Consider the following 13,891-nt stretch of genomic DNA (forward strand, 5'->3'; position numbering starts at 1 on the left):
CAGTATGATGCTATGACCATGAATAACCTTCATTCCTCTTTGTGACTTATACATTTATACCTTGGATATATCTTACAATATCACTCTCAATATCAACGAGCTTGTAATCTGTAGCAGAAACCTAAAGAACTCATCAGTTAGTGCCGAACAGCAAAATCTGATGGTTCCCTTACACAGCAAAAGCAGTCATTAATAACCGAAAACCCGAATCGCTAAAACGAGAAAAGCTCAAGCTTCTCTATAACTGCTAGAAGGATCACTACGGGAAAAGCAAGGACAAGATGTCTTCACAGCGGCTTCTCCAGTATGAATCCAATTGTGAGAACTCTATCATCCTTTCTTCATCATTGGTAGATCCCGTAACGGAGCATTCCAGAAATGAAGGCTGACCAACTGAATATTGATTTCCCCCCGCAGACCCGTTGTATGGTGTAGCGTTTTCGAATTCGTCTTCACATCCATTTCGTATAGCATTATCTTCAATATCATCTTCTTCATCTAATAAACTTATCGTGGTGGATCAACCGCAGGACCCTTATCATAGACATCATCAACATCATCATCACCATCAACCCAGTCATCATATACATCATCATTCTCAGACTTATAACAATAATGCATACTCGTCTTCTTCTGGCGGTTCATCAAATACATCGGATTTTACTCAATTAGCAAGTACATCATTAAATCTTCCAGCTACAAAAGTTGATTGGGAACCTAAAGAATCTTTATCTGGAATAGGATATGAAGATAGTGGTGGGAGAGGTGAATTGATAGCTACTTCAGGTGATGCATTAAGGATATTTGAAGTTACAAAAGAATGGAATTCGGATGGTATAGGTGGTGCTAGTGGTGGTGGTTATATAGGTAAAAATGGTTTTTCAAGTTCAGGAACAGAATCAGATGGAAGTAGTTATAGTGTGAAAAGTAGAAGCATGTTAACGAATGTAAGTGAAATCATTTGATTAGCTATATCAGAGTATGGCTATGTGATTCTCGAAACAGGCTCAAAGGCGAATGGACAAAGGTTATCGAGAACTGACATGCAGTTGTTCCTGAATAGAGCAAAACACCTCACGCATCTTTACCACCTGTGACATCTTTCAGTTGGAATCCCAAAGCACCGCATTCAATTGTAACCTGTTCAATCGATACCACAGCCACGTTGTGGGATATAAATACATCACAAGCTCTCACGCAGCTGATTGCGCATGATCGAGCTGTATATGACTTGTAAGCTATCGCAAACTCGTGTATAGCTCGCAGTGTCGCAAAGTGCTAAGAAAGCTTGATTCAACAGATCGTGGTTACCGGACTCGTCGGATATATTCATTTCAGTAGGAGCCGATGGATCACTTCGTGCATTTGACCTTAGACAATTAGAACATTCTACCATTTTATATGAATCAAGTAAAGATACCCCTTTAGCAAGAATAGCATTTAGTAAGAGAGAACAGTGAGTATGATATCTGATTATCCGGTAGGATTTGTAAACTGATAGGATTCGTTGCTCAGACACATGATGGCATGTTTCGGACTTGATGATAACAGTACGATGATACTGGATATGAGAAGTCCCGGACAACCTGTAGCTGAGTTGGTTGGACATAAAGCACCTTTAGGTGGTATAGCTTGGGGAGCACCTGGAAGAGGAGATCAAACAGGTGGTGGATGGATAGCAAGTTGTGGTGAGTCTATTTCTCTTTTAAACCCTGATGCAAACTTTACTGATCATTGAATTTCGGAATGTTTTTTTAGGTGATGATTCACAAGTCCTTTTATATGATTTAACTCAACCTATACCTGAATCTAGACCATCATCGACAAAACCATCTAGTACAACTACAAGAACGAATTCAGCAATGATGACTGGTGGAGGAAATAATAAAGCATATGATACATTATCACCACCTATAACACCAAATTCAATGTCACTTTCACAAAGTAGATCATTATCTGTAAATGCAAATAATGATGATGATGAATTAATATCAAGATCAGGATTAGGATCAAGGTCTAGATCAAGAGGTTCACAAAATGGTAGTAGTATTAATGGTAGTGGTAATTCAAGTGATCAACAACAACCATTATCAATTTTACCTGTAAAAGGTTGGACAGCAAATAGTGAAATTAACAATTTATCTTTTAATGAAAAAGGTGATTGGTTAGGTTGTGTAAGTGGTAATAAATTAAATGTATTGGCTATATAGTATAGAAAAATGGAGATGATCTATCAATGAACGCGAACGAGCAGAAAAAAGGAAGACAACCATAATTCAAAAATTTGCATGATAATATTCGTCATATTTCTATTTGTAATTTTCATTCGTCATCGAATGGATGTCTCACTGTTTACTTCACATGCCATCTTACTTTCACCCAATTATACTGTACGAATACATCCAAAAGCATGTAACAGAAAAATGCATTAAAACTTATCTACTTTACTGCTCAGGAGTTTGAGTAACTTTGCTTCGTTTAGCCATCTTATACTGTACTTTTACTACTATGCATAACAAAGAATGATGTATTGCTGTACATTTGATTTATAAAGCAATTTGGAATATATTTATGTAAATTGCTCAGTCAGTATTGGTATGGGATTCTCGTTGTAGTGATACTATGCATTTTTCCCTATCATTCATAATTTGTGATTTGTCCCATTTTTTTTTGGGTACATGCTACATATTTGGTATTGAAACTATAAATATTGAAAAAAACAAAAGTGGAAAATTGTGATTACCGTAAGATCTCTCATCTATGTATAACAAGATACATTTGAACCATTCTCTTTCATCTATTTTGGAAATAACTTTCACCAACCAAAAATAACTAATTATAAAAGCAAATATATTTATACCAAGATTAAATAACCCTTCAGTCTTCAGTGGTATAACATTACAGAATAACTCTTCTACCTAATTCACCTAATTGTCTTGCATCTTCACCCCAATCTTTTTTGATTTCTGTTGGACTTGTACTTCCGCTTATTGTTCTACCATTGTTGCTACCATTGTTATTACTATTATTGGTTGGTCTTGGACTTATACGTCCTGGACTAGGTAGAAAATCTTGCCTACCACCATTATTCCCTGGGATGAAGCTGTTACTCTGTACACTGGCATTATTATTTCTTTCATCTAGTGTATTCCTTAGAGGAGGTAATGTTAATCCTGGAGCGCTGACGTTTAACGGTTGACCTGAATTGGCATTACCACCTCCTTGGTGATTCAATAAAGTTGATGAAATAGACATTTTTGGTGATCGACCTGAAGCAGAAGCTAAACTCGAATCATTTGTAGTATTTGAAGGTGGTTGTAATCTAGTTAATTGGTTTGGTGAAGTTGTTTCTCCTCCTGTTCTAGAAGTATTCGATACTTGCCTCGAATGTGTATTACCATTTAATGGGGTAGCATCATTTGAAGGATATCTTCTTGGATCGGTATTTGTTGTGGTTGGTCCATCAAGTTGAGGTCTAAATTTAGTTTCTGGTGATAATCTATCTTGCATAGAAGTATTTGACGGCAATATAGGTTTAGTTTCACTAAAACTTGATCTGCCATTACTACTTTCTGGTCTGGAATAAGCAAATGGATATTGTTGGGTTGGTGATCCCCTTGAACCATCTAAATGATTTCCATCCGTGGGAGTTACAGGTACTCCTAGGGCAGGGTTGGTTGAAGATACGGTAGATCCAGTGGAAGATGGGTATGATGAGACTCGACCGGTATTTCTTGATTGCATACCGTATGGATGGAATCTTTCTGATCCTGGAAGAGGTTGATTAGGGTACATCGGAGGAACTGACATATGTCGTCCAGGATAACCAGCTGAACTATCATAAGGATCTCGTCTAGGAGGTTGCTGGAAAGAAGGTGGAGTATAAGGAGCGGAGGGACCTCTAAGATTCCCTTGAGGCGGTGGCAATGAAGGTGATGCTCGATTCTCAAAACCATTTCGAGGGTATGGTGGAGGTGGAAATGGTCTACCAAACATTGCATCATTTCTAGGTGAAGGTGGTCGAGGTGAAGCAGCGGGATAAGCTGTTGGTGGGACTGCAACGGAATAAGGTGGTCCATTAGGTGAAGAAACAGCGGTAATGGGTGCGGATTGACTTGGAGGTATATAAGCTGATCCGGAAGCTGATGGTGGTCTTCTACCGGTAGCTCCATATTCTTGTTCTCGTCTGTGCTCCCATTCTGGCCATATTCCAGGCGTGACTCTAAGAGATGCTAAAGCAGGGAGTTGATGTGGTAACGGTAATGGATTATGCACATCGCCTTGGGGGTTATGTTTACTTGAATAAGCGACAACATGGAATTTCTTGAGTTTGCCAGTGACGGGGTGGGTCATAGTAGTAGAATAAGTTTGTTTGATCAAACTTTCTTGTCGACGTGATGAGGATGGGCCGGGATAGTATCCGTTATGTTGGCCATAAGGGGAATCTGATCGGGAAGGAGGAGGCGACAAGGATTCAGATGATCTGGTGGAATGAGTTCCGTCAGCAACTACACTCCAAAGCATTGATATACAAGGAAATTACTTACTCGGTATAAACTAGAAAACCGCCACCACCAACTCTCGAAGCACCCCATCTTCTTCCGTCTGTCCACCTGCGCATGTTTGTTTCCTCTATTATATTATATGGCGTTAGCTATTGAGATGTTACTCGATAGGAAATTCATCTCACCTTCCTCCCAAACCCATACCGTGCCAGGTCTTATCATTGCTCTCTCATGACCTGTTAATCGTCTTGTCACGCGCGGAACAATACCTAATCTTACAGCTTCGAGTATGTGAATGCTATAGAAGGTCCCAAATTAGCGACATTCCAAATTGCATCTTCGAGTTGTAAAAGTCGGACTTACGCATCTACAGGAGACTTGAGTGCACAGATAGCAGCAGGCTGCTGTGTCGAAGAGCCTTGGTACATCTCCATGGCTAATGTATCTTATGAATGTTTATTGGATTTGACTGAAAAGCTTATTTGAGATTTGGATTTCGTAAGATAGGAGATCTAGAGGAACACTTTGAGGTGGATTTAGGTAGACACGATACCGAATCTTGATTCAAAGATACACACAGATTGTCCAACAAAGAATTACTTGTATTGACGAAAAATATTGATTGTTGATGCCTCTGAAGTATGTATCCGAATTTAAGGTTTATGAAAAGAATTCCTTTGGGTTGATGCGTATGATTGATCGTAGGTGATTTAGGTTATGATGGTAGACAGATGACTAGGTTGATGATAAGAAGGAAAGGGTTGTGGTTGGTAGAGGTTTGATTGATATCTTTGATTGTATGTGTGCGAATGATGATGATGGTCCACCACCAGGTAAGAGGGTAAGAGATTTTAAGTCTATTTAAGAATGATCGTCGTCGTAATATAACTCTTTAACGACGTGCCTTGTCTATTTACTTGGATTTTACTGAATGTTTGTTGAGAGATTTTAGCTGAACGTATTCAAGTACTTCTCTCAACTATGTCTAATTCATTCAACCTTAAAAGAATTCAATTGAGATTAAGATACCTGAAACTAGATTGAAAAAGGGCTAACTTTGTTTACTCGATAGATGAAATTCAATTCTGTGGGGAATTGCTTTAAATGATCTGAAACAAAATATATATCCAAATTTGGGCTGACGAGAAACAGGTTGAGCTGTGATAAGATTAAATGTTTTGAGGGATTTACGATTTGATCAATATCGAGGTTTCGTAGCTGAGACTTTTTTTTCTTTAATTTGAGTTTCTTGTTTAGCTACGCTTGACAGTATTTAAGAGATAACTAAGTATAATAGTTGATTATGAGATGATGTTATTGTTAATGATGATATCGAATTGTAAATCGATTTAAGCGATAAATAACTATAATATATTTGTATATACAAGCAAGGAAAGAAAAAGGAAAAGGTTTGGAAAAAAGATTTTCTTAGAGGGGTTGGGGGAAAAAGAGAAAAAGAAGGTTAAGATGGTTTTAATGGGTTTGGAGATATCTATCTGATATGGAATTTAAGTATGTTTGCGTTTTTTTTTATTTCTCCTCCTTTTAAAATGATGGTATTTGAGTTCGCTTGTCGTCGGTAAAACATTTAATAGAAGAAGTATGTAATTCTAAATATAAAGGAGTATGTAATGTAAATCTTTTCGTTTATAGAAGGGGATGGTATCTAATTTTGTTTAATTATTTTTGCTTCCTTGATCTGATCTTTGTTGATGATAAGTTCCAGCAGTAATGGCTTTTGATGCTTAATTCTTATATACAAAGATGTGATCTAACCTAAAACCTTTTTTTCCTTTTTTTCTATTTTGGCTTTTGAGCAATAACCTTCATAAGCCGGGAAAACAGGCTAATGAGAAGTAGCACAGGTATTTCTGATTGACTGGTACGGTACCAGTACGGTATATGAATGATGGGATGATGATGAAAGACACTAGAGGCTGAAGATGGAAGTAAGAGAAATGTCTTATTGCTTTGATGTAAGATGTGTGACTTACTACTAACTACGGAAGAAAAATTCAAAAGCGAAGTATGTAATGCCTCAAAACAAAGTGTCGACAACAAAGGTTATAGTAGGTATGTGGTATGTATCATTACAAGGTTACTGAGAGGTGTATGTAGGTACTTATTTTAGTTTGCTGTTACTTGTTATTGCTGAGTGAGTGAGTGTCCTTAAAGCTATATTTGGGTTTTGGATCGATTTTCCCTTTTTTTCCTTCCGCTCTCTCTCTCTCTCTCTCTCTCTCTCGGCCTCTCTTTCGTTCATACATAAACATGATTTATCCTTTTCGCTCAATTTTTAACGATTGTTAGACTCAAAACCCTTAAGTCAGTTGCCTTTTCCCACTAACCTTAAGCCGTTACAGGCCCCTTATGAAATCATTCAGTAATTCCACTGGTTCCTCTAAAAAAGTGTAAAGGAAATAAGTTGTGCATGTGCTATAAGGGGAGTTGCGTAATAGCTCAATAAAAAGGGAGGCTTCATTATTCGTAGGTGGATTCTTTTTTTTCCCCCGATGACTTGTAGACACGGTAGGAGACTTTACGAATAAGGGAAAATCTAATAGAGATTCATTTGCCGATAACAAGGTAAAACTCGGTATGCGGTAACTAAATTTAGCTACTCTCATAGTTCGGCATGATTTTTTGGTTTGTATCTCTGTGCGCTCTGCCCACTCTTGCCTCTGGATCCATCTAAGACAGAAATGTTGAGAGAGGTGAAATATGGGTTTGTAGCAAAGGAATAGGATGCATGGGATGATCAGATGAAAGGCTGTTCCGTCTTGTCTCGGTTGTCTCGCGATCGTATAGCATAAGGGAAAATACAATAGTGACTACTACTACTGTGCGTAACTTTATAAAAACAAAAAGGTATGATGACGATCCCAGCTAAAAAAGGAATCAAACTTAAAGGTAAAAACGTAGCTTATTTTTACGGTTGTTTCTGTTGTTCTTAAACAAGAAAGGGATCTTTTCCATTTTCTCTTGGTTTCCTCTTTGAATCCGTTAACCGCAGTTTTCGTAGTACGACGTACGACTTCTTCATCCACTTCATCATCGATTTTAGGATATCTTTTTTTGAAGTGGATCTACTCTGCTCCGATAAGGTGTTTCATGTTTCAACTTTTCTTCCGTTCAATGAAAAGAGCCTCCGAGCAAGCGACGGTGAATGGATAACTGACGGTTATTCCATGCTATCAAAGAAATGGGATATGAGTAACACCACATCTTCGATCAACAGATCGACAATAATGAGATTTCACCTTAACGGGACGGGAAAATCATTCTGTTCCTTCATGATAGATCGGATTGGGGCAACCACAATGTATGAGTTCCTTCCTGCCAATTTGGCGGTTTTTTTTTTTTATCCGCCTCCAATCATTATACTGCGCATGACCCACGCTGTACAAGAGCACAACGAACGCGTGATATACCAGATTTGTTGATCTTCTTCTTCTTTCCTTCCTTCATCTTCTTTCCCGTAAGTTATTATCAAAGACCTCCACTTCAAATTCTTGTCCTTACACCAAGCAAGCCTCTTAACCGTATTTTTTTCATTATGATAAAATCGTCATTTTATGGGATATCCGCTTGAAAATCAACGATAACGCGGAAAAAAGAATTCAAAGCAGATCTCACGGATACCAAAAAGAGATCAAACATTGGAAAATACAGAGGGCAAAACAGGCATAAAATGCATTTTCCTTTATAGGAATTTCACACCTGGGACTGACTATCGGTATAATCTCTGAATCGGCAATGGCATTAAGCTTTTGTGGGGATATGTGTTCGTTTTATACAGAAAAGGAAATAAATTCACAAAGATTTATCCTTAATTTAATTAAAACGTTGGCAAAAATAAGAAAAAAACAGGGGGGGGGGGGGATGTAAGATAGGATCTGAAAGAAAACGGAAAACAAGGATAAAAGAAAGTAAAAATCGTCATCTTGTAAAACTACTCACATGTCTTTAATGTTAAAAACGCTCCTGTATTATTATCAAATTCTTCTAGAATAAATCCGGTCAAAAATTCACCGTAGTCTAATTTCACTTTTGGGAAACATACCGGCGTTACTTGAATTAAGCGACCAAAGTGGTTTTGTATTGGGCCAATGATTATCCTTGTTTTGCGCTTAAATGCATGAGGTTTAATAATTGTAGTAGTCGAGAACAACTGCAGAAAGTGCTTCCTCTCGGTAAGACTCTTGTAGATGTAATCCGCCGAGCGCGTTTATAGACGGTTGGCATGCGATACTCTACTTCAGCAAGGCAGTAGAACTAAAGTTCGGCTCTTCTCGTTTGGGGCAAAAACCCATATCCAGATTAGCACTCCTAACAGCAATACAGTAGGTTACTTCCACTCTGTGCCTGAACTGAAATCCTTCACAGGAACCGTTGACTCATAGAATTGGTCTAACGAGATGTTCGGGATTCTAATAGCAATATGCTTTTGTTTAGTATCGTTCCATTCCCTGACCAATGACACGAACCTTCATATGATTGCGACTATACTCAACTGAAGTCTGCTCCTCTATCGTATCATGTAGAACTGTTACCTTCAACAGAAAGAAGCGTAAGATCACTTCGAGGATGCAATGTCACTCTGAAACGCAATGCCGAAAACTCCTACTAGGCTTTTTGTATCGGGTTACGTCACACGATGGAAGTCTATGGTGCAAGAAGATCTTTTCCTTATTTCGGTACCATGTAGTCGGTCACCTGGTTGTCAGATCTCCGAAATAACGAGAAAACAGTTTAAACTTTAACCCTAATTTGATTAGTTTCTATCCGTACCTTGACCTGTGATGATACCATCCTGTTAGAGAGTTTTATCCAATATTTAGCCCTCCACGCCCTCTACCTTTCTTGCAAGTGAGGTATTTGAAGCCTTCACACTAAAACGGAATATAAGACAACCTGGCACAATTCACTCTCACCAGGCCAACCGAACATCTGAGTGAATCAAACAAGCCTGTTGACGTTGTGATGAAGAAAACTGATCGGGATCCAAGCAAAGTTACCTTGAAGAAATTCCGACAAGAAGCTTTTTAAGCGAAGCGAAAATATTTCAAAACAAGGTTTGTAGCTCTATTCGAAGCTTTGAGAAATATATTTCAATGGAATTTTACTAACCAGAAATTTCTGAGCGGGTTTGCCTATGGTTGTCGTCCCCATACCTTGAGCGAAGGGAAGAACCTCGTCATCAGTATCATGAAAACGGTTTTTCCATAGCCTATACTGAGCTTGTGAAGTATGTCCCAACCACCATTTCATCCTTATTTTACCGACCGGTCCAAAAAATTCACCGTGAGGTTTAACATGAAACAAGTATTTCCAGACTCAACAACTAAAAGGCTGAGATCTCCGATATGAAGGGGCTTTATCCCATTGTTCCCTTAACTTGTCCTATTTTTAAGCTTGTCGGTGGTAAAGACAAGGTTCTCACCTGGACATTTTTATTTTGCCCATAAATTACGATATTGCTATTTTTCCTAAATTGGACTTCTCTTTAATAATAGGTGGAGGTTCGAATAGTTGAGCCGATTTTCTCCTTGGTGATCGGTAACTGACGTCTTTTGGTTTACTCTAGTGTCCCCTTTTTTTGACCATCTACCCTTTTCACCTGGGTCACTCTAGGAACGGAATAGCATAAAAAGACGAAAAGCATAAGCCTGAAGTTGATTAAAACTTCTTCATATCAACGTGGCACCTTGTTTGTACGTGTAGACTTCTAATAATCATCGTCTTAAACAGATGTAAGGGTACATGGTAGTCTGAGTAGCCTGTTATAGATTTGCTGTAAGGCATTGATGATAACTACAATACGGAAAGTCGTAAACAGATGCCTTTGAAAGTCTAGAAAACCTTTAGAGGTTCGCGGTACTCTCGAGGGGCATTTCATAGTATTGGGATGACGACGAAATAGACATAAATGGGATTATGATTTTGTTGGCTAGGGGCAAGTCCAAACACCGGAAAAGAAGATTTACCTTTTCTAGATAAACATATCCAGCTTATGATGTTCACATGGGGGCTTTTGTCAGTAATTCTCCTGACACGTAAATGGTATCAATGGCATTCTATTTTGGGACTCTGTCTCAGTGGATGGTCTAGGGAAGACAAGTCAATTGTATCGAGGCCATATTCAGATGGAGAGACCTGTCGTTCACAATCTACGAAAGGCGAGGTAGGCGACCGAATGCACAATTGATGCAATTTCAGCCTGCAAAAATTGACGGATTCACTCTCAATCTCGTTCCATCTCTAGTCAGTGCACTGGTGCCCTTTCCAAGATACCAATTTCTCTTGAACAAATTTGTGCAATCACGTTTCGAGAGATGAAGCTGTGTTATCTTGAAAAGTGATTTGAACGAGATCTAATTATGATCATGCGAATCCGCCGATAACCGTCGTCTAGGCTCAATAAATAACGGAACCATACGATTCCACTAGTGGATTGCGACTCTCCAAAGTGGAAATATAATTACGAAAGTAAAGTCGTTTCAGATTGCTCCTATAGCTAAATGCAGCCTACTTCGGAGTGGCTTAAAATACGGCATAAAGATTTATCACATGAAGTACAGTATGTTTATAGGATGGTATCATTGGTGATGATGTTATCCGTATAAATCGGATGTGGGTCTTCGACTCAACAGCCAGTCGCAGGATGGACTCCTCTCGAGGCACTGTTAGACCTAGCTTCAAATCGAGTTGATGGGTAGCGTAGTCTATATCGTTCGATTCCGAGGTTGAACAAAAGGGCTGCCACTTCATGATGAAAACATCTATACCGTATATATCCCAAGTACAATACGATATATCTCATAATTTTGAGCATGCTATGTCTCATTCAACATATTCTACCATCTGATTGACGAGCAGTACCAGTCCTGATTTGATGTAACGACAAGATGATTCTAGTCAAGCGACAAATAGATGAGAACGGTACATTCAACAGAATTCTCGGCAAAGCAAAGACCGCCAATTCACCGTTATTCGCCAACAATTTACTGAAGTATATATGCGCGAGAGATGTTGGAGCAATCTCTTGCGCACTATGAAAGTGGTTACAACTCACTTATTGACTTTCAATTCTCGATGATCTCGTCGTCCACGTAAAAGTGAGAACAGTATTAGGATGGAAACACAAAAGAAAGGTTTTCTCTCTCTTTTGATTCGGCTAGTTAACTAATCAGATTAAATAGTCTAAATACCTCCACATCTCTTACGTTCCTGGAATGTGCATCGCCTATATCCAGCTGACATTACATCTCATCTTCCCATCCTACATATTCACATCGCTAATATAGAGTTATCAATATGGGGATTCTTGACATTGATATCTACAGAAACAGATAGGCCATCAACATCAATCACAATGAGCGCAAGGAGGGTCTACGACACCCCTGAACTCATGGAAAATATACTCGGCTTTCTAGATAAATCCCAGTTGGTCCGAGTCCTTACACTGGAGAAATCATTTTTCATTCCTGCTGTAGGGGTTTTATGGAAAGATGTGACTTATGAAGTAGCTCAACAATTGATGGAGAGTCATACCGTATGTGTTGCTCCATTCCCTCCCTCTCAAATCTTTTCCACCTAGCCATGGGATCGCAGGCAGAAACAATCATCATGGTAATACTAATACTGACATTCACCCATCTTTGCTCAGTACAACGCTCAAGTATACAGGCAATCTATACGAAATATCATACTTGTTGATCCAGAATTACCTAAAGATGAAGAAACACAAATGACCACAATAAGTTATTTAACTCAAATTTTTCCTAATTTACTTCAAGCTGAAAGAAGATCTCCTGAAAGAAGAGGAAAACGCAAATATGATTGGAAGGTTAAACGGAAAGATGATGGTCAATACGACGTTGACATTATATCACCACTAGCACTGAGCGACAGAAATTTGCCGACGTACGGTAGGACAAAAAATAAGAAGAAGAGGAACAACGAATTATCAAGGATTGAAACAGATTCGTGCGTAGGTAATAGTAATGATATAGATATTCTAGATTTAGAAACTGAACCCTCACCCGGATCAGAATTAGATGATTTATATCCTGGTCTTAAGAACGGACGAATATTGGAAATAACTTATGAATCATCTAGAAACGATGACAGAAGACGCGAAGGTCAACCCGTTCCACTTGTATTATTTGGGATATTTGGATTTGATGATAGAGATGTCGGCTTGAAAGATAAAATCGTTAAATATCTAATCGATCCAAAACGACGTGAACAGAAAATCCTATCTTTAAACGTACCTGAATTATGTTTAGAATTGGTTGATCTAGAAAAAATATGTTCATTCCCTTTCAAAGAGAATAATAAAATCATGAAAATACGTAACTGTGACGATAACTTTGAGAATAATGATAATACCGGAAATCACCACCATGGTGCTGTCGATGACGATATCAATGATTCAGTCTTTATGACTATAAAAGAAATTGAATGTAGGAATTTTAAAAGCTTTGATGTTATTGAATTTGAAAGATTTTGTGAAAAATGTTGTTTAGGAGGAGATGAAATTGATTTCGAAAGCGATTTAGAAGTTTTGATTCTAGATCATAAAGGTAGCTGTGATTTGAGATTAAATGATATATCAAGAGTGGTGCAAAACATCATAAATCATTTACCAAATTTATATTATTTAGAAATACCTTTTACGATTATAGGTCAAAATGGTAGATTTATACCTGTAAATCAAATTACTATCATTGAATCGCTTAATATGTCTTCAATTAACAATAAGATGAGGAATTTAGAAAAAGTCATATTGAATATTTTTGGTAATTCATATAATGATGGAATTGATCAACGTTATCCATTTCCTATAGAAGATGTTGCTCAAAATTTGGCTTATCTGAATGCACCTGAAAGTTGTACATATCATTTAAGAAATAAATCAAATACTTTTATAGGTATAAATATGAGTAATAGGTTAAATGAAGAAGTACATAAATATCAAAGGTGAGTGTTAAATTCGTTTTCTCACTTGGCTGTACAACTAGCTTCATCACAGAACTTGAGCATATTCAAGGGGAAGGTGGCGAGGCTGAAAGGTTGGACTTTTAGACTAGCTCCAGATGGAAATATTTCACTTCATGCGAATGATACCCCTCCAATCTACAGCATCAATGAATAATCATAAAAAATCATATCAATCATTAAGAAACTAAATTTCAAAATAACCTTCAAATCACCTAGCATTGTGATAACTTGCGACTGTATTATCATATTCGTTAAAGAGAATTTCTCGGACACCGTGGTAGAGTTCTCGCAATACCTCATAATTAGGTCGGATATTCTATAACACACGTCAAAATCGTAAATCAACAGCAAACTGCCAGCACTCACATTAAAACCTACAA

General features: G+C 37.9%; 3 protein-coding genes across 3 annotated transcripts; 2 read left to right on the forward strand and 1 right to left on the reverse strand.

The window, feature by feature from the left end:
* Nucleotides 1–281: 281 nt before the first annotated feature.
* Nucleotides 282–2,210, forward strand: L201_005932 (uncharacterized protein; the record flags this gene model as incomplete). Its single annotated transcript, XM_066221659.1, has 6 exons — nucleotides 282–318; nucleotides 418–947; nucleotides 1,064–1,233; nucleotides 1,301–1,456; nucleotides 1,516–1,688; nucleotides 1,759–2,210. 6 exons carry the CDS (start codon nucleotides 282–284, stop codon nucleotides 2,208–2,210), a joined length of 1,518 nt encoding a protein of 505 aa, XP_066077756.1.
* Nucleotides 2,211–2,898: 688 nt separating this feature from the next.
* On the reverse strand, nucleotides 2,899–4,939 carry L201_005933 (uncharacterized protein; the record flags this gene model as incomplete). Its single annotated transcript, XM_066221660.1, has 4 exons — nucleotides 2,899–4,483; nucleotides 4,548–4,632; nucleotides 4,691–4,803; nucleotides 4,869–4,939. 4 exons carry the CDS (start codon nucleotides 4,937–4,939, stop codon nucleotides 2,899–2,901), a joined length of 1,854 nt encoding a protein of 617 aa, XP_066077757.1.
* Nucleotides 4,940–11,880: 6,941 nt separating this feature from the next.
* On the forward strand, nucleotides 11,881–13,665 carry L201_005934 (uncharacterized protein; the record flags this gene model as incomplete). Its single annotated transcript, XM_066221661.1, has 3 exons — nucleotides 11,881–12,060; nucleotides 12,175–13,490; nucleotides 13,596–13,665. The coding sequence occupies 3 exons, from the start codon at nucleotides 11,881–11,883 to the stop codon at nucleotides 13,663–13,665; spliced, it is 1,566 nt and encodes a 521-aa protein (XP_066077758.1).
* Between the last annotated feature and the right edge of the window lie 226 nt (nucleotides 13,666–13,891).

Source organism: Kwoniella dendrophila, chromosome 8 (genome assembly GCF_036810415.1).
Source record: "Kwoniella dendrophila CBS 6074 chromosome 8, complete sequence".
NCBI lineage: Eukaryota > Fungi > Basidiomycota > Tremellomycetes > Tremellales > Cryptococcaceae > Kwoniella > Kwoniella dendrophila.